At 41.9% G+C, this 26,594-nt stretch overlaps 1 protein-coding gene across 1 annotated transcript in view; it reads left to right on the forward strand.

Moving 5' to 3' along the window:
* The window catches only part of LOC144603160 (phosphatidylinositol 5-phosphate 4-kinase type-2 alpha-like), a 198,221-nt gene that overhangs the window by 112,060 nt on the left and 59,567 nt on the right, over positions 1 to 26,594 (forward strand). The window contains exons 2-3 of the mRNA XM_078416327.1: positions 7,080 to 7,177; positions 10,907 to 11,003. Coding sequence (XP_078272453.1) covers positions 7,080 to 7,177; positions 10,907 to 11,003 — 195 coding nt within the window. The remainder of the gene's footprint in view (positions 1 to 7,079; positions 7,178 to 10,906; positions 11,004 to 26,594) is intronic.

Consider the following 26,594-nt stretch of genomic DNA (forward strand, 5'->3'; position numbering starts at 1 on the left):
GTTGGTTTGGGCATCATGTTTGGCACAGACACTGTGGGCCGAAAGGCTTGTTCCTGTCCTGTGCTATGTTCAAGGTAATAAGATAGATGGATTTTAATTGGATTTGCACTGCAGGGTTATCTGAGCAGTAAATTCAGACTTTTCAGCCCCAACAAAATCATATAAGCAGTGTTTTTAATGCTTCATATATTTATAGACATAAAAACTATTAAAAGCATTGTAAATATTTTTCAAAATTAACTTTTGAATTTCATAAAACTACATTAGAAGTTTAGTTAGCAACAATAAACCAAAGTAATTTGAAAAAAATATATCTTCCTCCATTTGGCAGGCCAGGAATTCCCATTAATAAAATCTGGGTCTCTGATCTTGTGCCAGATCTGAGTGGTGTAGGATTAAGAAGCATGTTCCCCAAGTAATGCCCTCACACTGGGGGTCTGCCATCAAGTGCTCCGACATAGAGTGTAAAAATTGGCAAGTCCCAAATTTCAGAAGAAAGGCATGTTCAAGTCTTTGTTCAGAATAGTACTCAGAATCATTACTGCACCAAAGGAAATCTATCCTGTCCAGGTCCATGTGGCTCCCACCAGAGCAATCTGGAGCTGTCCAATTTCCCCTGCTGTAGCCCTCCAAGTTTGAAGGAAATGAAGTCTTGTACATTCACATGGAAGCAAGTCATTTGTTTCTAAAATGCAATTACCAAACATCAAAGCCAAGCTTCCAGGCTCAGCAAAAGTAAGATGGTGGTAAATTCAGCTTTTCCAACCTTCAAGGTCATTAATCATCTTCACCTCCACCACCCTCAGGCAATGAGTTCAAAGTGTGACCACTTGCTGCATTTAAAACAAGTTCTTCCTGACATGTCATTTGCCTCACTGAAAATGTAGCCCATACATGGGGTATAATAGGTTAAATATAATTATCTTGTGTGAACTCATATTTGTTGATGTGGAAGTACCTAATGGCTTCTTTCATAATACCTTTATAAAGTCATGGAGATGTATAGCATAGATGCAGCCCTAAACCCCATCAGGTCCACACTGAACATCAAGCACCTATCCTGCTATTCACCCCAGTTTCCCATCAACTCTCCCCCAGATTCCTCCACTCGCCCTCACACCAGGAAAAATTACAGTGCCTAACTAAGTTACCAACCCACAAGTATTTGGGATGTGAAAGGAAAGCAGAACACCTGGAGAAAACCCACGGGGTCATGGGGTGATTGGGCAAATCTACAAAGACAGTACCGGATGTCAGTATTGAACCCAGCCTGCTGGAGCTGCGAACTCCTGCTCTACTTGCTGCATCATTGTGCCACCCTATATCTGTATGTCTATATCTATATTACATTTACATGTTAATATCCACATCTATTTCATTTGCCATTTCAAGTTCAATTGCTGGACTGTTTTCAATTAATTTATTTTTCCCAACATTAATAATTAAAGCAATTTCACCCGCACGTAAGCAAAATCTCTAAACCTCTCAAATAGTTTCTGAAAACCTAATTTAGTCAAGACTTTGATCTTAGTTCTTTAAAATACTTTAAAATACTTATTCTGTGGTTGCATGCTTCATCTTTAAATATGACGCTCCTAAATTATGTCAAACTGTTTCTCTTCACGCTTCTGTTTCCCTGACATGTTGAATTTTGCTGCTGTTGTCATTTTCACACTCGCTCTCCCAATCTCATTTATCCTTGCAATAATATTTAAGCTTAGGAACTTTCATTTTTAATTTGCAGTCTGTGCTCACTGCAATTGTAGGATTAATTTCGGATGAGTCTGGAAATCCCCTTTTACGCATTCAGGATTAAAACTGATTTTCTAAACATTTTGTGTAAATCTGCTTAATCCCCATCGAATTGGTGCCACAGTAAACTGTATATAAATTAGTGGACAAAAGTTGGTCTCATGCCAGGAACATCAAAACAGCTACTTCTGCAAACCATGATGTCGTCGTTAGTCTGCCACTGACCCATCCCTTGGCTCCACTCCCTAAATATACTCCCTAAATATACTCTCATATTCGACCATCCAAAAGCTCGACCTTGACTAAAATGCAGTCACCTAAACATATTCACACTTCTGCACGTCAAACACTCCTGTATTTTGGTCTTCCACTGATTCCCTGTCTCTTATTTGCAATAAACTAAAAATCATTATTTTTTCCTTCACTCACCATATCCTATCTGTATAACCTGCAGACAAATATCCCATTCCATCCAGTATTTTGACTCTTCCTTTTTATTTCAGTTCGCAAGAAAAGTAAAGTGGCCTGTCTCAGTGACTACCCGCCATATTGACCACAATGAAATGCCTTGGAAAAATTGATAATTGTCTACATCTATGTTAGTTTTCTAGACAAACCTTGCAATTTGTATACAGAAAAAATAGGTCCTCGGAGGAAGTCATCTCCCTTCCTCTGGATCACCTTGACAACAAGAACAACTATGTCAGGATGATATTCATTGATTACGGTTCAGCTGTCAACACCATAATGCCAAATAAGCTCGTCTCTAAACCTCTGGACCCTGGCTTTAGGATTTCTGTCGGTAGTCATCTTCTGGGCTTCCTGATTGACATAGTTGGAATTGGTCATAACATTTCCTCCTCTTTAACCCTCGGACCCTTGTTCTACTCCATGTACACCCATGACTGTATGGCCATGTACAGTACCAACTCTATCTTGAAGTTTGCCACTGATACCACTGTTACCATCCAGGTCAACTACAACAATGACACGGAGTACAGAAGAGAAGTTGGGAACCTTGTTCTGGTGAGCACACACCAACCTAGCCCTTGACGTCAGCGAGGTGAATGAGTTGGGTGTGCCTAAGGAAGTGGAGGTGGGTGGGTAAACAGCTTGTCCTCATCAATGGAGCTGCTGTAGAAAAGACCAGCAGCTTCAAGTGCCTCGGGATCCATTTCAGCATCAGCTTAACCTGGTCTCTTCACACTGATGTGGTGATCAAGAATGCAACTCAGCGTATTTACTTTCTTAGGTGAATGAGAAGACATGGTACGTCACCAAGAATTCTCTCAAACTTCCACAGAAGCACTATAGTGTTTTGATGCAATGCATCTTACCTGGTATGGCAACTGAACTGCTTTTAACCACCCAAAGCTACAGAGTGTGGTGAACACTGATTCGTAACATTCTTCCATCCAGTCCATGTTCATGTTCAGGAAGGCTGGAAGTATCATCAAGTATGCCTATAACCTTGGCCGCCACTGAAAGTAAGCATGCAGGTACAGCAGGCAGTGAAGAAACCAAATGGCATGTTGGCCTTCAGAGCGAGAGGATTTGAGTTTAGGAGCCAGGAGGTCCTACTGCAGTTGTACAGGGCCCTGGTGAGACCGCACCTGGGGGATTGTGTGTAGTTTTGGTCTCCTAGTTTGAGGAAGGACTTTCTTGCTATTGAGGGAGTTCAGCATAGGTTCACCAGGTTAATTCCCACGATGGCGGGACCGACATATGATGAAAGAATGGATCGACTGGGCTTATATTCACTGGAATTTAGATCAGAGGGGATCTTGTACAAACATATAACATTATTAAGGGATTGGACAGGCTAGATGCAGGAAAAATGTTCCCGATGTTGGGGGAGTCCAGAACCAGGGGTCACAGTTTAAAAATAAAGGGTAGGCCATTTCGGGCTGAGATGAGGAAAAACACTTTTCAGCCAGAGAGTTGTGAATCTGTGGAACTCTCTGCCACAGAAGGCAGTGGACGCCAATTCACTGGATGTATTCAAGAGAGAGTTGGATGTGATTCTTGGGGCTAATGGAATCAAGGGACATTGGTAGAAAGCAGGAACGTGGTACTGATTCTGGATGATCAGCCATGATCATATTGAAGGACAGAGTGGCCTTCTCCTGCACCTATTGTCTATGTTTCTATGTTCCAATTTTGGCATTCTACCTTTTGGGAGAAGACACAGTGCTTTAAAGCCATAGCGACCATACTTGTGTCCCTCCTCATGGCTATCAGCCTCCTGAACCATTGTCACCTTCATCACCTTCTTACCCTTTTTACAGAGGTGCTGCAATTCTTTAATTTCTACCCCACTCGGTTATTCCGTTATTGTACTTTAGTTTTATTTTCCATTACTTCAGTTTGCACTCCAATCTTGGCACCATTCTGCTCTTTTACATTTGTCGTTATATTTATTTATGTATTTATGTATTATGCCGTTGCTGTTTACAAGCTTAATGCGAACAAAGAATTTTATTGCACCCTGCTAGTGTATAGGAAAATAAACGTATCTGAATCTTATTGTACCGTCCTGTCATCCCATAATGGTTGACAGAACCTTTCATCTGCCTGTGAAGTTTTTAGGTGCTGTCACCATCTATTTCTAAATAATTATTTTCAATTATATCTTATCAGACAACTTTTTTAGCCCATTTCTCTACCAGCTCCCTGTCTATTCTTGTACTCTTTACAATTATTGAACCAAAGCATTGTTGTTCTTGCAAAACCATTCTCTTCTTTCTAATTTTGATTTTATTACTCTAAAACTGAGGTGAGAAAAAACTTTTTCACCCAGAGAGTTGTGAATTTGTGGAATTCTCTGCCACAGAGGGCAGTGGAAGCCAAATCACTGGATGGATTTAAAAGAGAGTTAGATAGAGCTCTAGGGGCTAGTGAAATCAAGGGATATGCGGAGAAGGCAGGCACGGGTTATTGAATGGGGGACGATCAGCCATGATCACAATGAATGGCGGTGCTGGCTCGAAGGGCTGAATGGCCTCCTCCTGCACCTATTTTCTATGTTTCTAAATGGCATTATTATAAATATATTGGAAGCAATTAGGAAAAGGTTTACGAAGCTTATACCTGGAACAACACTTTGAGAAACCTCTGAGAGATTTTGATAGGATGGAGTTATAGGGAATTAGTTTACTTTAGTTTAGAGGTGGAGCGTGGAAACAGGCCCTTCGGCCCACCGAGTCTACACCAGCAAGCGATCCCCGCACATTAACACTATCCTAAACACTCTAGGGATATTTTACACTACCGCTCCGCCACCGGGCCGCCCGTGAAATTCTCTTTCGCAGGGATCTTTCCACGTGGAAGAATCTAAAATTAGACAGATACTCTTTCAAAGTTAGGTGTTGTCATTTGAGGCAAAGATGAGGTGAAATTCTCTTTCGCAGAGAAATTGATTCTTGGGAAATCTTTTCCTTGAAGGGAGATGGATACAGATTACTTGAATACTTTTATGGCACAGGTAGGTAAATTTGTGATGAGCAAGGGTTTGAAAGGTTACCAGATGATGGTGGGAATGCAGAGTTGTGGTTGCAATCATTTCAGTATTTATCGTATTACATTACGGATTCCTCATGCTCATTATTCATATGTATGTGAAAAAATAAAGTCAGCTGTGGTTTATTTTAGAGATAGAGTGTGAGAGCTGAATGAGTCCAATGCCAAAAACGCAAAATGTAATCAATCAGGTCAAAGCAGTCTGTTTTGATTGATACCCCCCATACTACTACAAGCAATCATTCCCACCACAGCTGATGCACCATGATGCATTAAACATTCCAGCTAGACTCGCCAAGTAATACTAACGACCAGCAGTAACATATCCCAAACCCACAAACTCCACTAGTAACACGACCCAAACACACAAACTGCAACAGCAGGAACCTCAAGGGTAGCAGTTGCACTACCAGCAGGGTCCTGTCCAGTCCAAGTGTCACACCATTCTGATTTGTAGACATATCCACTCTTGCTGAGTTTAACCCCACACAACAATCAAGGCTGGGCAAGATTCAAGATTATTTATTTGTCATATGCACCTGATGGACAATGAAACTCTTACTTGCTGCAGTTTTATATACGCATTAGATGCAACAACAATAACATCAACAAATAAATATCCAGTAAATTATCAGTTGTTCCCAGTAAACCATACCATGATAGGGAATGAATAATGACATACTGCCTTTCTTCAAGTAAATTTACAATACCGTGGTCAATAGACAATAGACAATAGGTGCAGGAGTAGGCCATTCAGCCCTTCGAGCCAGCACCGCCATTCAATGCGATCATGGCTGATCACTCTCAATCAGTACCCCGTTCCTGCCTTCTCCCCATACCCCCTCACTCCGCTATCCTTAAGAGCTCTATCCAGCTCTCTCTTGAAAGCATCCAACGAACTGGCCTCCACTGCCTTCTGAGGCAGAGAATTCCACACCTTCACCACCCTCTGACTGAAAAAGTTCTTCCTCATCTCCGTTCTAAATGGCCTACCCCTTATTCTTAAACTGTGGCCCCTTGTTCTGGACTCCCCCAACATTGGGAACATGTTTCCTGCCTCTAATGTGTCCAATCCCCTAATTATCTTATATGTTTCAATAAGATCCCCCCTCATCCTTCTAAATTCCAGTGTATACAAGCCCAATCGCTCCAGCCTTTCAACATACGACAGTCCCGCCATTCCGGGAATTAACCTAGTGAACCTACGCTGCACGCCCTCCATAGCAAGAATATCCTTCCTCAAATTTGGAGACCAAAACTGCACACAGTACTCCAGGTGCGGTCTCACCAGGGCCCGGTACAACTGTAGAAGGACCTCTTTGCTCCTATACTTTTTTTGCTACTGGACAAGATCAATACCTATTGAAATATTGAAAATACATTGAAGTCGTAAAAAGAATGATTATTAGCAGAAACAGTAGCAGGCTTGTGAGGAAAGATTCGAGAAAAGCAAATAATGAATGGGGGTTAATTAGAAGCCAAAGTAAAATATGTTTTAAGATTCAAGCTTTTTTACTAACAAATAACAGAGTTTGAAGGAAAGAAAACTACAAAAGCATTCAGAGGCAAAAACAACAAAAGCAAGGTGAATGAGCTGAGCAAATTGTTCTTGTTTTGTTGTGCTTCCACTCATTTTGGGTTGGCTTATCTGCGCTAACGTTAGAAATGCTGGAATTCCAAGAGTTAGATCCTCTGCATAATCGAAGGTTACTCTGATATTTAAAAAAACACTTCCTCCTGACATAAGAAAAACCTTAATTATAGTTTAATTAGTATATTTTTAACAGTTGTTTTTGTTTTTATTTCAGATCAATGAATTGAGTCATGTTCAAATTCCGATTATGTTGATGCCAGATGACTTCAAAGCCTACAGCAAGATAAAAGTGGACAACCATCTTTTCAATAAGTAAGTTAATTGCCTTGCAATCTAATAACTGTTTTAATTACATTTGAAGGTAATTGTTGCAAAGTATTTGAAAGGTATAATGATTTACATTCTTACATGGTATTGCTGCAATTTACAAAATGAGTCCGATAGTTCTTGCTCACAGAAAATAAATGCAGGAGACGTTCAGAAGATTGAGCAGCATTTGTGGAGGGAGAAACTATGTGAATGTTTCAGAGCCATGATCTTTCAGAGGTTTTAATGGAAGGTCGTACAAACTAAAATGTCCGCTGTTTTTCTCTCCACCCCGCTGTGGACCTAATATTTCCTGATTTTATTTCTGGGTAGCAACAAAAGGTCATAAGGAATAGGAGTAGATGTATTAAAGATGTAATGCAGCACATTTGGAAAGCAGTAACAGGATCGGTCAAAGTCAGCATGGATTTATGTAGGGGAAATCATGCTTGGCTAATCTGGATTTTTTTTGAAGATATAACAAGTAGAATGGATAAGGGGGAGCCAGTGGATGTGGTGTATCTGGACTTTCAAAAAGCCTTTGGCAAGGTCCCACACAAAAGATTAGTGTGCAAAATGAGAGCACATGGTATTGGGGGTAGGATATTGACATGGATAGAAAACTGGTTGGCAGACAGGAAGCAAAGAGTAAGAATTAACGGGTCCTTTTCAGAATGGCAGACAGTGACTAGTGGGGTGTCGCAAGGCTCGGTGCTGGGACCTGAGTTATTTACAATATATATTACTGACTTAGACAAGGGAATTAAAGTAACATCTTCAAATTTGCGGATGACACAAAGCTGGGTGGCATTGTGAGCTGTGAGGAGGATGCTATGAGGCTGCAGGGTGACTTGGATAGGTTGGGTGAGTGGACAGATTTAGCTCTTAGAGCTAAAGGAATCAAGCGATATGGGGAAAAAGCAGGAATGGGGTACTGATTTTAGATGATCAGCCATGATCATGTTGAATGGCGGTGCTCCTCCTGCACCTATTTTTCTATGTTTCTTAATCTACTCCGCCATTCGATCATGGTCATCTATCTCTCCCCCCTAATCCCATTCTCCTGCCTTCTCTCCATAACCTCTGACACCTGTACTAATCAAGAATCTATCTATCTCTGCCTTAAAAATATCCACTGACTTGGCCTCCACAGCCTTCTGTGGCAATGAATTCCACAGATTCACCACCCTCGAACTCAAAAAATTTCTCCTCGCCTTCTTCCTAAAAGAACGTCCTTTAATTCTGAAGCTGTGACCTCTAGTCCTAGTCTCTCCCACCAGTGGAAACATTCTCTCCACATCCACTCTATCCAAGCCTTTCACTATTCTGTATGTACAGGCCCAATGCCGACAAACGCTCATCATTGGTTGATCTTCAACTGCATGATGTTTTTCAACCAATCAAAGGTGATGCCTCCATCTCTACTTGATTCTCACTTCTGAGAGTTTGCCAAGATCTCAAACTTGCTGAGGACAAACACCACCAATATGGATGTTTAATTTACCATTGATAGATGGAGAGCATTCAATACCACTTGAAATTATTTTCTGTTTCAATTTAAATTTGTAATCTATCATATCCAAATTGATTTGATCTCTTGAAAGATTTTAAAAATTGAGGTGTTGAGCAACCATGTGGCAGTACAGTTCAAGAGAGTTTGGCGCAGGAGATTTTAGGTGGATCTTAAAGCGGATGGAAAATTGACAGGCCAAAACTAATGAAAGCTGGAGAGGCAAAAGGAATCCTGGATTTTTATGGTTGTTTGACAGCAGAACAATGCTGATGCTGATTTTCAGAAAATTGCAAGACTCAGCATCAAGGACCTCCAGAAAAGATACAAATCCTAGCCTTGAGAATTTAGTGTGAACATTTTTTTGCCAAATTAATTAATTCACTGGCACATGTAACCTCTCAATGACACAGCTGTATTATATGTAAATCTTGCATGTGCACGAGCTACTTTAAACATTACGTGATAAATTCCTCCATCCCGATAATTAACCATCTTTTGTAAATCCACCATGAATCTTTCTCCCAGTAGTGGTGCTGACATCACTACATGCTTGTAGTGGAGAAAAACCTTTCACCCATACACTTGATTTTATTTTGCCCATTGTTTTGCACTTCAATGTTATATGATTCATAATCAAAATATGGCATTGAAAGGACATTTGAATGCAAATAACCAGTTATAAATAATTCTGTGTACCCTGTCATAATTATGCAACTGTATTCAAGAAGGGAGACAAGTCCAATTAGGGTGAATGCAGAGGGGACCCATTGCTGTTCACCACCTTGAAGCTCATTACAAGGTCCTTGTGAGTCAGCTCCCCTCAAAGACCAAAGAGGAGCTCTCCTATGTAGGTTGCCTACAGAAATTTGTCCCCATCTTGCATCTGGTTCATGATGGCATGTAAGCAATGATCGTAACCGATGAGTACACAATAGATGTAAACTTAGTGCCGACAGGTATCAAGCAGGTCTCCATCATAAGAACACAACAAAAGTACGAACACAATAACAAGAACATGACACCCGACTCCCAAATCCTGTCCTGTCATGAAATATGTTCATGGCTGATCTATACAGACCTCGCCTCTTCTGTGCCTGTTTCCTATAACCCTCAGTTCCTTGACCTTTCAAATATTTGTCAATCACGGCCATAAATATGCCTAATAATCTTGCCTCCACCACCCTTGAGAATGCCAGGGATTCACTAGGCTCTGAGAGAAGAATTTCTACATGCATCAGTTTTAAATGATTAGGCCCTTGTTTTGTAGTTATGCCCCCTAATTATGACTCTCCTACTAGTGAAAACATCTCAATCTTTACCCTGTCAAACTCCCATGGGCTCTTACACAGAAACATAGAAACATAGAAAATAGGTGCAGGAATAGGCCATTTGGCCCTTCAAGCCTGCACCGCCATTCAATATGATCATGGCTGATCATCCAGCTCAGTAACCTGTACCTGCCTTCTCTCCATACCCCCTGATCCCTTTACCCACAAGGGCCACATCTAACTCCCTCTTAAATATAGCCAATGAACTGGCCTCAACTACCTTCCACAGACTCCACAGACTCACCACTCTCTGTGTGAAGAAATGTTTTCTCATCTCGGTCCTAAAAGACTTCCCCCTTATCCTTAAGCTGTGACCCCTGGTTCTGGACTTCCCCAACATCGGGAACAATCTTCCCGCATCTAGCCTCTCCAACCCCTTAAGAATTTTATATGTTTCAGTAAGATCCCCCCTCAGTCTTCTAATTTGAATAAAGTCACCCCTCCTAATCTACAAGGATTACAAGCCAAATTGTCCAGCCTATCTGACAGGACAAATCTTATCCCAGGAATTAGCCCAGTGAATCACCTTCAGATTGCCTCCAATGCCACTGTATCACTTGTTAGCCAACGGGTCTAAGACAATGCACAGGATTTCAGATGTGGCCTCATCAACGCCTTGTACAGCTGTAACAAAACATCCTTTATTTTTAGAGATACAGCATAGAAACGGGCCAAGTCCAAACTGTCCAACGATTATGCATACACTAATTCTAGTCCTACACACTGGGAACAATTTACAAAAGCCAATTAAACTACAAATCTGCACATTTTTGGAATGTGGAAGGAAACCAATTAAAATTTGTTTTTTAATTTTCTTCCCATGTTGATGGTTGAAATGATTGAACTTGTACACGTAACATGGAAATTAAGAGGTTTTATATTTTTACTTACCAGGGAGAATATGCCCAGTCACTTTAAGTTTAAAGAATATTGCCCAATGGTCTTCCGAAATTTGAGAGAGAGGTTTGCGATTGACGATCAGGATTTCCAGGTAGGTCTTCTAATAATTTAATAACTTTGCCAGGGTTGCCATTAAATGACAGACAGGGTTGGGGAGAAAATAGATTTTCATGAGTATGTTCACTTGTAAAAAAAATTAAAAACACATAATGCTTAATGAAGCTGAACTTCAGTCCCAAGGCATACGCAAGTTGGATGGTGTGGGAACTATTCTTAAGGTTAAAATTGATCTTTGGTACTGAGAACCCTATTGATCAATCACATGACTGAAGCAGTATTGATTGGTTTTGCCAGCGATTCAATTTGTTTTAATTTAGCAATTAATTTCACATCACATGCAAGTGAGGGAAAATAATGTGGTTATATTTAATGTCGGTATTAATAAAATATTAAAATTCTTCAATTTATTGAATATCACACAGTTAAAATTATTAATTCAGGTTGGACCTAACTAACTTTAATTTCAAAAACATTTTGGCTTCTAAGAGGCAATGAAAATTGCATGTTTACAATATAAATAAAAATGTTATTTTCCTATGTGCTAAACTGCTTTTCCAAGCTGTGAGCAGTATGATTTATTTTTTTGCAAGTGCTGTCATGGTCAGCTGCAACACAAGTTATTGTATAACTTGCAGTGTGTTTACTCTAATGCTATATTATGCACAATTACCTTGGTATTCATGACACTGTTAGATGAATATTGTTTTAATACCATTACTGTGCAAACACCAGAGAGCATTTTCCAAGGTACTGCACTCAATGGACGAGTGGGTTCTGACTAATGTCCATTTTCCGGCTCATGGTCTCTTGCAGCATTGGTCTTATTTGGTAACACAAATTTCCAGAATTTACCTCACTGTTCTGAAATCAGACAGACTGATTTCGGGTCATGTTGGAGCTTCAAATATTTCTTCTTTGGCTCTATTTATTTTTACCTACATTATTTCCAATTGTTTTTTTTCCATTTTGAAGATTCTATCTATATACATGGTCTTCCACATATGTTGGCCGCTTTAGGGTCTGGTGTACACGGCACAATTGCACTTTGAAAACATGCAAACTAAAATAACATGCAAAGTGCTGAGAAGAAAATGGTAATGACACTTAATTCAAAGGATTTGTGATAATCGTGGTAAGGAATTGTCAGGTATTCTTTCTGGCTCTATTTGGGGTATTTGTAGTTGTAAATTTATGTAATTAGTTATTCAACCCTTTGCAATTCTTCTTGTTTACTTTAACCTGTGCACTTTGAGAGCTATTCTAAGTCTTTTCATGTTCAGGGCAAGATATTAAGCATTGTGTGATAAGTTTTCCACTTTATCTTAATGAATATTTCTAGGCTATTATATCTGAATTCTATTCATTCCAGTTTTTCTCTTGTTTTTAAAATGATTAGATAGCATTTTTTTTCTTTTGCTTTGTTTGTCTGCTTTATTTTCTTCTTGTCTTTTTTGCGAATGACCTCAAAGCCTTATTTTATAGCTCAGCAGTGGAAGATGCAAGCCAAAGTGAAATAAAATTAAACGCGGAAATAAAACCAACACAAGCTGGAAAGAGTGCACAGACGATTTACGACGATACATTGCCAAGACTTGAGGGGCTGAGTTATAGGGAGAGATCGGGCAGGCTAGGACTTTATTCCTTGGAGTTGAGAAGTCATGTTACAGCTGTACATGACATTGTTGAGGCCACATTTGGGGTACTTTGTACTATTCTGGTTGCCCTGCTGTGCAATTAAACTGGAAAGGTTGCAAAAATGATTTACGAGGATGTTCCTGTGTCTGGATGGTTTGAGCTAGAAGGAGAGGCTGGGCTTTTTTCCTGGAGCACATTAGGCTGAGGGGTAACCTCACTGTGGTACATAAAAACATGAAGGGCATATATACGGTGAATAACCAAACATTTCTCCATGGAAGAGAAATCCAAAACTAGAGGGCGTAGGTTTATGATAAGAGTGGAAAGATTTAAACGGGATCTGAGTGGTAACTATTACACACAGTGGCGGAGCTGGTTGAACTGCTGCCTCACAGCGCCAAAGACTTGGGTCCGATCCATGCGCTCACGGTGTGAAATTTGCATTTGTAGGGAAAAAAAAAGCTGCAGATGCTGGTTTAAATCAAAGGTAGACACAAAATGCTGGGGTAACTCAGCGGGTCAGGCAGCATCTTGGGAGAGAAAGAATGGGTGACGTTTTGGGTCGAGACACTTCTTCAGATTCTGAAGAAGGGTCTCGATCCGAAACGTCACCCATTCCTTTCTGCCTGACCCGCTGAGTTACTCCAGCATTTTGTGATTACCTGAAATTTGCTCCCTGTGCTCCCTGTGTCCATGTGGGACCTCCTGGAGCTCCAATTTCCTCCCACATCCCAAAGACATGCAGGTTTGTAGGTTAATTAAGCACTGCAAATTGCCCCAAGTTTATTGGGGTTGGGTGTGAAAGTGTGTGGGTGAAAATAATAGAATGGTGGTCGGCACGGACTCGGTGGACCGAAGGGCCTGTTTCCTTGATTTGTCGATCAAAAGCAGATGGCGATGCAGAATGGAATGAGCTGCCAGAGGAAGTGAAAGTGGCGGGTATGGTTATGGGATTTAATAGACATTTGGGCATGTATATGGATAGGAAAGGCTTGGAGGAATATGGGCCAGGCAAATGCGAGCAGCTTGGTTCAACAACGGTCGGCATAGATAGGTTGGACTGAAAGGTCTGTTTCTATTTTATACAGTCGTATGTCTCAACAACTAATCTACTAAAATTGCACAGTGGATTTAAAAATGAAAGGTAATCTGTCAAGCAAACAATGTTGAATTACATTGCAAAATGCAGAACCTAACTGCTGCATGATTTATATACCTCTTTGTCCATAAGAGCCTTGGTTCAAATCTTTTGCAACTTGCAAGCTGCCCAATCTCCTGTGATCTGACTCTGGTGTGGGGGAGGTTGTGGTGGGAAGCAGGCTGGCTATGGCACTGGGAGGAGACGAGCAGGTGGTTGTGTCGGCAGGGGGATGGGGGGCAAGCGGCTTAGCTGTGGGGGTGGGCGGGAGGAAAGAGGGACAGCCATTGGGGTGAAGGTGGTGGAAGGTGCTATGTTGCGGGTTGCGGGGGTTAGTAAGGGGGGGGCAGCTGTGGTGGGGGACTCAGTCCTCAATGTGCTGCAACAGGCCTTTTTGATCTTCGGTCTTTTTTTAGGAAGGCGATGAGGAGAAATTTCTTTAGTCAGAGGGTGGTGAATCTGTGGTATTCTTTGCCACAGAAGGCTATAGAGGCCAAGTCAGTTGATATGTTTAAGGCAGAGATAAATAGATTCTTGATTAGAACAGGTGCCAGAGGTTATGGGGAGAAGGCAGGAGAATGGGTTTAGAAGGGAGGGATAGATCAGCCATGATTGAATGGCAGAATAGACTTTATGGCCCAAATGGCCTATTTCTATTCCTATCACATGACCTCACTGGCCCTCAACCTCGAGGGGGGAGGGGAAGGGGGTTTATGACATTGCTTCATTTCGCATATCATTAATGTATCTCCTGTCATGCAGCAATCCAGCTGCCCTGACTCTCATTAGTGCTGTCCATATTGTTATTAGCAAGGATTGTGAGACGATTCTAATCCTTGCTAATAACATGCATCCTGCCCACTGAATTCCATGGGGATCAGTGTCCCAGTGGTATTCCCAGGCCAATGTGTGGATTAAGTTGGAAGACTTGTGCATGGCAACAGGCATACACCTGCAACCTCGTACACAGCTTCCTGTTAGGGAAGGCCAACAATTGTATTAATAAAGCAAATAACAAATTAAGTTCTTAGACACGTCTTGTGGATCACCTTCTCAAACAAAAATCGTGTATTTAATACAAAAATAAAATCTTAAGGTATTAAAAAGTATTTATACTAAGATTTCTTTTTAAATCCAGATATTTCAGCAAATCAAGGGATGTAAGGATTCTTCTCAAATTGATAGGCTGTGACTAGTTTTGTAGGACAGTTTGCCACAATTGGTATTGGTCATATTCATAGAGCACGGAAACAAGCCCTTTGGCCCATCTTGGCCATGCCGACCAAGATGCCATGTCTAAGCCATATGGTCCACATCCCTCAACCTTTCTTATCCATGTACCTATCCAAGTGTCTTGTAAATGTTGCTATTGTACCTACCTCATCTACCTCCTCTGGCTGTGTAGGAAATTAACTGCTGATGCTGGTACAAATCGAAGGTATCACAAAATGCTGGAGTAACTCAGCAGGTCAGGCAGCATCTTGGAGAGAAGGAATGGGTAACGTTTCAGTCGCTCTGAAGAAGGGTCTCGTCGGTCTGAAGAAGGGTCTCGACACGAAACGTCACCCATTCCTCTCCAAGATGCTGCCTGACCTGCTGAGTTTCTCCAGCATTTTGTGATACCTACCTCCTCTGGCTGTTCATTCCATATACACACCACACTCTGGTATTGAGGATGACTTGCTTGGACTTTGAGTTTGAGGTGACCAAGGAGGGGCTACCGACTCTTTGATGGAGCAGAGCAGCAGATTCCTGATAGGGCAGCAACAGTATGAGAGAGGGTGCAGTAACAGAAACATAGAAAATAGGTGCAGGAATAGGCCATTCGGCCCTTCGAGCCTGCACCGCCATTCAATATGATCATGGCTGATCATCCAGCTCAGTAGCCTGTACCTGCCTTCTCTCCATACCCCCTGATCCCTTTAGCAAAAAGGGCCACATCTAACTCCCTCTTAAATATAGCCAATAAACTGGCCTCAACTACCTTCTGTGGCAGAGAATTCCACAGACTCACCACTCTCTGTGTGAAGAAATGTTTTCTCATCTCGGTCCTAAAAGACTTCCCCCTTATCCTTAAGCTGTGACCCCTGGTTCTGGACTCCCCCAACATCGGGAACAATCTTCCCGCATCTAGCCTCTCCAACCCCTTAAGAATTTTATATGTTTCTATAAGATCCCCCCTCAGTCTTCTAAATTCCAGCGAGTACAAGCCCAGTCTATCCAGTCTTTCCTCGTATGAAAGTCCCGCCATCCCAGGGATCAATCTGGTGAACCTTCTCTATACTCCCTCTAAGGCAAGAACGTCTTTCCTCAGGTTAGGAGACCAAAACTGCACACAATACTCCAGGTGCGGTCTCACCAAGGCCCTGTACAACTGCAGCAGAACCTCCCTGCTCCTAAACTCAAATCCTCTTGCTATGAATGCCAACATACCATTCGCTTTCTTCACTGCCTGCTGCACCTGCATGCTTGCTTTCAATGACTGGTGCACCATGACACTCAGGTCACGTTGCATCTCCCCTTCTCCCAATTGGTCACCATTCAGGTAATACTCTGCTTTCCTGTTCTTGCCGCCAAAGTGGATAACCTCACATTTATCCACATTATATTGCATCTGCCATGCATTTGCCCACTCGCCTAATCTATCCAAGTCACTCTGCAGTCTCCTATCATCCTCCTCGCAGCTAACACTGCCACCCAGCTTCGTGTCATCCGCAAACTTAGAGATGTTGCATTCAATTCCCTCGTCCAAATCATTAATATACACTGTAAATAACTGGGGTCCCAGCACTGAGCCTTGCGGTACCCCACTAGTCACTGCCTGCCATTCCGAAAAGGACCTGTTTATTCCTACTCTTTGCTTCCTGTCCGCCAACCAATTTTCTATCCACCTCAACAATGAACCCTCAATACCGTGTGCTTTAAGTTTGTACACCGATCTCCTATGTGGGACCTTGTCGAAGGCCTTCTGAAAGTCCAGATATAACACATCGACTGGTTCTCCCTTATCCACTGTACTAGTTACATCCTCGAAAAATTCTATAAGATTCGTCAGACATGATTTGCCTTTGGTAAATCCATGCTGACTTTGTCCGATGATTTCACCACTTTCCAAATGTGATGCTATCACATCTTTAATAACTGACTCTAGCATTTTCCCCACTACCGATGTTAGGCTAACTGGTCTATAATTCCCCGTTTTCTCTCTCCCTCCCTTTTTAAAAAGTGGGGTTACATTAGCTACCCTCCAGTCCTCAGGAACTACTCCGGAATCTAAAGAGTTTTGAAAAATTATCACTAGTGCATCCACTATTTCTGAGGCTAAGCACTCTGGGATGCAGCCACTCTGGGATGCAGCCTAGTGGCTACATCTGTAGGGGAAGACCCTAAAGAGGTTTGAAGAGAAACAAGATCAATTATAGTAAGCAAGTCAGGGTGAGATGAGACCGTCAGGCTGATTAACTTTTATTTTGCTTCTTGCGAGTAACTCAATAGCAGGGTCCATCCAATTTTCTTCCAGAGCGGGTTGAGACCATGAAGTACATTACGGATAGGCAAGGCACAATTTATTGTAATAACCTGGTAAATCCTGAGGGAGCTCAGGAGCTCTTGTATCCCAGGCAGAATGTGAATTTGAGAAACCAATGAAGTTCACCAGGCCAAAGAACTAACAGCACAGCAGTGGATTAAAGCTGATAAAAGTTCTCAAAAGAAATAAAATGCTTTTAACCTCCCAACTAAGGACAGCTCAAGTTACTCAAATTAGATCTGAACACATCTGAAGATAGCTATTGTAAGTGCAAATCTTGTATAGATCCCTGATGCAAAGTGACAGAATGTCTCTAAAAAGATAACGCAGTGCTCAATTGAAAGAATCAGATAGCGAGTTATCAGAAAATATAGTTATAGTAATTGTATCAAAAACGAATGGGTCGTGTAAATTTTGTAAACTTTTTAGATAATGTAGGACGTGTAGCTAAATGAACATCTGGGTAAATGCCAATATTTGATCTATCCTGGGCTCTATGAGAAGGTGTTGGTAAATTTTGTAGGTGTAACTGGTCCTTATCACAATTGTACCTCTGCAGTAAAGCACCGTAATGCTGTTTGAACTGTACAGGGGTCCTATCACTTTTCATTAGCTAGCGGATCAGGTTTTAAGGCGTTCTGCTCGATATGCTACGTAGATGATAAACTAATCTGCAATTCAGAAATCCAAGCAACAAATCTGAGATACTGAATAGTTTAAAGAGAATAGAAATGTCCTTTGATTTATCAGAGCTGTGTTACTTGTGTTTTATTGTTGGATGTCTGGCTAAATAGCATCATTAAGATCAAAGATTGACATTGAAAATGCAGAAGTCATTAGGAAATGCTCTAAGTTAGCAATGAAGAAACAAGCCAGAAACTGCAACAGTAAAAAAATATCCTATACTTTGCCAGTGATCTTTTTGACAGTTATTTTCCAGAATTAGGATACAGATGAGGTTAGATGGATCAAAAATTCCTCACCTAGTGGGGGAATTTAGAGCTAAGAGGTCGAAGTGGAGTTTCTTCTCCAAGGGTCATGAATCATTGGACTTTTCTATCCATGGCTAATGTAGTCCAAAGTCATGATTTTTTTATCTGTGCACTAAATGAGTTGTTTGCACATTGGGTTTTTGATTCCCTGGACCATGTTATGGTTAAGTGCAAAACTCATTGTCCTCCCTTTATGATAAAAACTTCTCTACCCTATCTCTTTATTGGTAGAAGGGATAAGTTACAGAACATATCGAACATGTTGAAATGAGGATATACTGAAGATGCGGCAGACTGCGAGTGTGGACGGGGCCTCCAGACTATGGAACATCTCCTGAGCTGTGACATGCTGCATGACACATGCACTGTAAAGGATCTTGTAGAGGCCAACGATGTGGCACTAAAATTTGCTCGCTATTGGCAAACAGTTGTGTGATGACACGAATAAATAAAAACAGTTATAGAATGAGAGAGAGCATGACATTATGTAATGATAAACATCTGAGCACCCTGTCTTTTCGCTGTACATTTTCTTTGAAATTATATAGGATATCAAATAGACCAGGAATAAGTCATTAAAGCTGAGAACAATCTTGACGTAATGAAGACTTCACTACCATGCTGGCGGCATAGCGGTGCAGCACCAGAAACACTGGTTCGGTCCTGACTACGGGTGGTATTTGTACATTTTTTCTGTGACTGCGTGGGATTTATCTGGGTGCTCTGGTTTCCTCCCACACTCCAAGACGAAGAGGTTTGTAGGTTAATTGGCTTAGATAAAAATTGTAAATTGTCCCTAGTGTGTAGGATAGTGCTTGTGTGGGGTGATCACATTGCCGGCGCAGCTCGGCCGCGGGACGTTTCAGTGCCCGGTGCGGCTCGGCCGCTGGACTTAACATCGCCCGGTGCGGCCGCGGGACGTTTCAGTGCCCGGTGCGGCTCGGCCGCGGGACGTTTCAGTGCCCGGTGCGGCTTGGCCGCTGGACTTAACATCGCCCGGTGTGGCCGCGGGACGTTTCAGTGCCCGGTGTGGCCGCGGGACGTTTCAGTGCCCGGTGCGGCTCGGCCGCGGGACGTTTCAATGCCCGGTGCGGCTTGGCCGCTGGACTTAACATCGCCCGGTGTGGCCGCGGGACGTTTCAGTGCCCGGTGCGGCTTGGCCGCTGGACTTAACATCGTCAGCGCTGTTCGGCCGCGGGACGTTTCAGTGCCCGGTGCGGCTCGGCCGTTGGACTTAACATCGCCCGGTGTGGACGCGGGACGTTTCGGTGCCCGGGGCGGCTCGGCCGGGGGGCCTTCCATCCTCTTGCGGGGGCTGTGCGTGTCGTTTGCCTCGGTAGGGGTCGAGCTGCCTGTCCGTGGGTGCGGGGGGAAGAGAGGGGAAGTTTTGTTGCCTCCATCACAGTGAGGGGGTGTTTGGAGTCACTGTGATGGATGTTTGTGTTGGGGTCGGGTGTCCTGTGTTCTTTTCTTTTTTGCTGTATTTTGTGTGACTGCTGAAATTTCGCTCGGTGTTGTGCCGAGTGACAATAAAGTGTTGTTATGTTGTTATGTTATGTTATCACTGGTCAGCATGGACTCAATGGGCCAAAAGGCCTGTTTCCACACTGTATCACTGAAGCCATTATTTAGCTGTTGTAGAACCGATGTCATGTGTACCATAATGATTCTGCTTTTCATTTTAAACCTGAGATTATAATATCATATATCATATCATATCATATATATACAGCGCGGAAACAGGCCTTTTCGGCCCACCAAGTCCGCGCCGCCCAGCGATCCCCGCACATCAACACTATCCTACACACACTAGGGACAATTTTTTACATTTACCCAGTCAAATTAACCTACATACCTGTACGTTTTTGGAGTGTGGGAGGAAACCGAAGATCTCGGAGAAAACCCACGCAGGTCACGCATATCTTTAGCTTTGTCCCTCTTGGTGTAGAATCATAATATGTTCACAGTACAGATGGAGGCCATCCAGCCCATTCTGTCTACATTAGCTCTACACCAGAGCAATATAGCTCTGCAAATTTCCCTGCCTTATATTTTTCTCTCTTCAAGATCTGCATGGAACCTGCCAATAACACATAAAATAATGGCCCCACCACCGATCCCTGGGAAATGCCGTTATGCACTTACCTCCACCTTTTGAATACCGCAACTCTTGTCTGCTACTCAGCCAACTTCCTATCCATGCTATCAATATCCCTTTTACACGAGGCACTTCCACTTTGCAGTTAAATCTGATATCCAGCACCTTATTAAAAGCCTTCTGGAAATCTGTGCACACCACATTGACTCAATTACCTTCATCAAAAAATTACCCCCATCTGTTGCCACTTCAAAAAATTCCACCATATTTGGTAGATATAACCTGACCTTAATAAATCCATGCTGGCTTCCCTGGTTATTTTCTCCAGGTAACCATTAATCCTGTACCAGATCAGCGTCACTAAAAGCCTTCATACAACTGACATTAAACTGACCGTTCTATAGATTTTTTTTCTCCATACTCACATTTTCAAAAAAGGAAATAACATTTGCCATTTTCAAGTCCTCTGGCATTATCCCCATATTCAAAGAGTATTGAGATCATGATCAGTTCCTCTGAATATTCCCTCCATACTTCCTGCAAAATCGCATCCCATCCTGGTGGCGTAGCTACTTTAAATTCAGCCAACTTTTCCATCTTGTCTCTGCTATCTCTTCCTTCATTTTCATTTTGGAAGCATTATGTCCCGAGTTACCTTTTTCCCTCTCACTTTGAAGCTATCCCCTCCAGTCTTTTACATTTGCACCTGGGGAGAAATGTTCTAACTGTCTGACCTATCTATCCAATCAATGCCCCTCATGATTTTATATACTTCTATCAGGTCTCGTAATCTCCAAAGCTCCAGTGAAAGCAATCCAAGTTTCTCCAACCTCCCCTTATAGCTAATACTCTCTTATCTAGGTAGCATCACTCTGACTTTCCTCATTAACCCATCCACTAGATGGCTTTAACTATAGCTTATCAGCAAAGCAACCCTGGCCTGATCCTATCAGAAATCATCCCATTTCTGCCTTCCTCATCTTTTTGCAACTTAAAAATAGCTTGATTTCACTTTGCAGTTCTGTTGAAGGAGCTCCGACCTCAAACTTTAACTCTGTTTCTCTTTCCACCGATGACTTGAAGAATAGTTCTAGCAGCTTCTGTTTTTGTTTGAACTTATAAAATATGTTATTCATCATCCAGTACATTGATTTAAAATTTGAGATCTTGTCATTTGATTATTTTGCTTGAATATCTGGACTTTCAAATTATTACTCATTTTACATCAAGATCAATTGCATTAACCCTACTTGTTTAAAATGGATGCTACCTTTTAAAAAATACTAATGAAAAAATTGGCCTACTTAAATTTACGAGGACTTTTTTTGTAGCTGCTCATCAGATTCCATGATCAGCTATTAAATTTGAACGTGTAAGAGTTCATTTAAATACTTGTCATAGTGATTCCATTGATTGCAATGCAAAACATCATGATCAAAATTAGTTTTTGCCTTGTTCCATAAAGAAATTGGAAACTTGCACCAGAGGTGTAGGAAAACAATAGACTGCTTATCGATACAAATGGTTAAGATTATTCAATGTTCTCATCATCTATCAACGTCATTTTACAGATGAACCTTTTCCACTGTTTGTTCTTTTTGTATGCTGTCTAATCATCTGCTGCATCAGGAAAAAAATCAGTGTGATTTTACAGCATGAACATCACCCAGTCTTGCAATTACTTATTAAAGGGAAAAATCACCCTGGGAGTGAGTACACAGTGATCAGTACTTAACGTATCTTCCTCACTTTTGGATAATTTGATATCATTGTGGAACCGTATGTTTCTGTGAGTTCATCTGCTGGACTGATAGATGCAGTGCTTTTTAAACCCTTTTGGTGTGCATGATTGGGCTTGTTTTTCAGAACCTGTGACAAGAAGGATTTATTTCCTATCGCATTTGATGTAAATTTGACTAATTCAGTCAGTGTGAAGTTGAGGGCTACAGCATACGTCACATTTCTGGAAGGCAATAAAACCAAGTATATGAGGAAATCAAAATGTCTTCTAAATCCCAGGCATATCATTCTATCTTTTACTTAAACACAGATCTGTTAATATATATATTGTAATCTAAGATGAGCTGCCAAAGATTAGTCTTTTGTCATTGACCATGCAGAAAACTACTCACGAAAAGTAACAAGTACCTTTGCTTTCCCGTAGAAATAAAGATCTGAAACATCACTTATTCACATTCTCCAGAGATGCTGCCTGGCCCGCTGAGTTGCTCCAGCACTTTGTGTGGTTTTTTTGTACAGCAGCCTTTGCAGTTCGTTGTTTCTGCATATTCCTGTGATCATATAACCATATAACCATATAACAATTACAGCACGGAAACAGGCCAGTTTGGCCCTTCTAGTCCATGCCGAACACTTTCTCCGACCTAGTCCCATCTACCTGCTCTCAGACCATAACCCTCCAATCCCTTCCCATCCATATACCAATCTAATTTACTCTTAAATAATAAAATCGAGCCTGCCTCCACCATGTTGATCATGTTGGTTTTCTTTGGGTATTCTGGTTTCCTCCCACGTCAGCAGGAAACTATGGACTAGTTACCCTGACATTTGTCTTTGCCTACCCTGACATTGTTCAAGATGTGGGCTCTTTAACATCGGCGAGACCAAATGCAGACTGGGCAATCGTTTTGCGGAATGCCTTCGCTCAACCGCATGAACCAACCCGATCTCCTGGTTGCAGGACACTTTAATTCTCCTTCCCATTCCTACACAGACATTTCTGTCCTCGGTCTCCTCCATTGTCAGAGTGAGGCTAAACGCAAATTGGAGGAACAGCATCTCATATTTCGCTTGGGCAGCTTCCAGCCCAGTGGTATGAGTATTGATTTCTCTCACTTCAGGTAGCCCTGGCATTCCCTCTCTCTCTATTTCTCCCCCACCCAAGTTGCACTAGCTTCTCATTTTCACCCTACAAACAGCTTACAATGGCCGGTTTCCTTTATCATCGTTACACTTTTGCATATCTTTCATTAATTTATCTCTCCACATCATCGTCTATAATCTCTTGTTTCCCTTATCCCTAACCAGTCTGAAGAAGGGTCTCGACCTGATACGTCACCCATTCCTTCTCTCCAGAGATGCTGCCTGACCCGCTGAGTTACTCCAGGTTTTTGTGTCTATCTTTGGTTTAAACCAGCATCTGCAGTTCCTTCTTACACATTTGTCTTTGGGATCCAGGTGGACTCCATTGTTAAGGAAGCAATAACAGGATATTAGGGAAAGTACGATGCAGCCGAGTCATTGTGATTTATGAAAGAGAAAAAAATAGTGGTTGACAAATTAATTACTGTGCTTTGAAGATGTAATGGGCAGGTTAGATGAAGGGAAACCATTAAATGTAATGAATTTGGGTTTCCAAAGATACTCAAAATTGTGCCAAAAGTGACCTGTGCACAAGATAAAAATTGTTCATGGCATATAGGTTAATATATTAGGAAATACAACTAATTAATATGAAACAAAATTGGAATAAATGGATCATTTTCAGGTTGCCAAGTATAACGGTGAATGGCACAATGAGCAACTATTTCCAAACCTGACAGATTGAGTATTACATGGGGATATGTGATACTATCCATTTTGTTGGAAGAATAGAAAAATAAAGGTTTGTTTGAGTGAAGAACTCTTAAAATATTGTTGTATAGAGAACTCTCTGCATATTTTGACATGAAACATCAAGGTGATATGCAGGTGTAGCAAGTAGTTAGAGAATGTTGGCCTTTATTGCCAGGAAGTTGGAATATTCAGGTAGAGAGGTATTGCTGCAATCATGCAAGGTATTGGTGAGATCACATTTGGAGCACTGTATACAGAGTTGGTCTCCTTATTTAAAGATGGCTGTATATTGTATTGATGAAATAAAAAAACTATTGAAACTGGAAATCCGAAATGAATGCAGAAAATCCTACAAATGGGCAGCATCTGTAGAGAGAACATCAGTGCTAACATTGCAGGTTCTTTCAGGTGGTTAAGCTGGTGGCAGATTGCATTGTCTTTCTGCAGCTGGTACACAAGAATACAACACTGCCCCTAGATATGATCTTCCTAATTGCCATAATCTCTGTTTAATTTTAAAGAGACACTGAGTTGGAATTTATTTAACTCCTAGTTTTAGAAAACATTTACAGATGCTGCGAATATTTTGGGTTGATGAAAAAAAAAATGGTGCCTATTTTCCAGGATAGCTGGACCTGATTAATTTCAGGTAAAGGTGCTGCTAAATGCAGGTAGTGTTGAAATATAGCAGAAGTTACTGGCCATATTAAACTGTTTTTAGAAATCTGCATTTACTGGAGAGGATCAAAATCAACAATTACCAAACAAAACTACCCACTCCAACCACTTGCATTAAAAAGGAAGAAAATGGCATACGTTGCAGATTATTTTTGAGAGGGAAACACTTAATGGATTAAGTAAAACCACTGAGACATATTTTCCCTCTTAGTGACTGAAAAATGGTGAAAACATTTCCTAACAACGAGCCCATAAAATAATGCTCAGAACTTGGCTTCAGGAATACTGTAGGATTAGCAAGATAAGTCACTTTTATTGAGTCTTATGAATGGAAAATGTAACATTTGAATGCTTATTGGAAATTGAGTCCTAGTGTCCTCAGCTATTACTGGACTTATTACATCAGATTAATAAATTTATTGTGATCTGGATTTGCTATCCATTACATGGAATAGTTTGGGAATAATCTCGTCAGAGGGAATATTATGTGCATTAGTTTGTGATAGTTTGACAGTGATAGCTCAAGTATACAAAGCAAAGCACTGTCTCTGCCTGCATCAAGGTCTCCACTATTGTCCCTGTACCCAAAAAGACAAGGATCACTGGTCTTAATGACTACAGGCCTGTCGCATTGACCTCTGTAGTCATGAAGACCTTTGAATGACGTGCTGGCCCAGCTGAAAAACATCACAAACCCCCTGCTGGTCCCTCTGCAGTTTGCATACAGGGCCAATAGACAATAGACAATAGACAATAGGTGCAGGAGTAGGCCATTCAGCCCTTCGAGCCAGCACCGCCATTCAATGCGATCATGGCTGATCACTCTCAATCAGTACCCCGTTCCTGCCTTCTCCCCATACCCCCTCACTCCGCTATCCTTAAGAGCTCTATCCAGCTCTCTCTTGAAAGCATCCAACGAACTGGCCTCCACTGCCTTCTGAGGCAGAGAATTCCACACCTTCACCACTCTCTGACTGAAAAAGTTCTTCCTCATCTCCGTTCCAAATGGCCTACCCCTTATTCTTAAACTGTGGCCCCTTGTTCTGGACTCCCCCAACATTGGGAACATGTTTCCTGCCTCTAATGTGTCCAATCCCCTCATTATCTTATATGTTTCAATAAGATCCCCCTCATCCTTCTAAATTCCAGTGTATACAAGCCTAATTGCTCCAGCCTTTCAACTGGGCCAATAGATCGGTGGATGACGCAGTCAACCTAGGCCTGCACTTTTTCCTCCAGCACCTAGACCGCAAGGGGACCTATGCTAGGATTCTGTTTGTGGACTTTAGCTCTGCATTTAACACCATTGTGCCAGAGCTTCTACACTCCAAACTCTCCCAGCTGATTGTGCCTGAACCCCTCTGTCAGTGGATCATCAACTTCCTGACGGACAGGAAGCAGCATGTGAGGCTGGGAAAGCACATCTCGAACCCGCAGACCCTCAGCATAGGAGCAAGGCTGAGTACTCTCCCCTCTCTTTTACTCCCTCTACACCAACGACTGCACTCCACAGACTCCTCTGTCAAGCTCCTCAAGTTTGCGGATGACACAACCCTGATTGGACTGATCCAGGATGGGGAGGAATCTGCCTACAGATGGGAAGTGACACAGCTGGCGTCCTGGTGCCATCGCAACAACCTGGAGCTCAATGCTCTTAAGACAGTGGAACTAATTGTAGACTTTCGAAGAGCTTCCCCTCCCCTCCCCCCACTCACCATCAACAACACCACAGTCACGTCTGTGGAGCCATTTAAGTTCCTTGGAACCATCATCTCCAGGGACCTTAAATGGGGGGCCACCATTGACTCCACAGTCAAAAAGGCCCAACAGAGGATGTACTTCCTGCGGCAACTGAGGAAACACAATCTGCCACAGGCAATGATGGTCCAATTCTATACTGCTATCATTGAGTCCATCCTCACCTTCTCCATCATGGTCTGGTTTGGCTCAGCCACCAAACACGACATCAGGAGGCA

This window comes from Rhinoraja longicauda, chromosome 2 (assembly GCF_053455715.1).
Source record: "Rhinoraja longicauda isolate Sanriku21f chromosome 2, sRhiLon1.1, whole genome shotgun sequence".
Taxonomy (NCBI): Eukaryota; Metazoa; Chordata; class Chondrichthyes; order Rajiformes; family Arhynchobatidae; genus Rhinoraja; species Rhinoraja longicauda.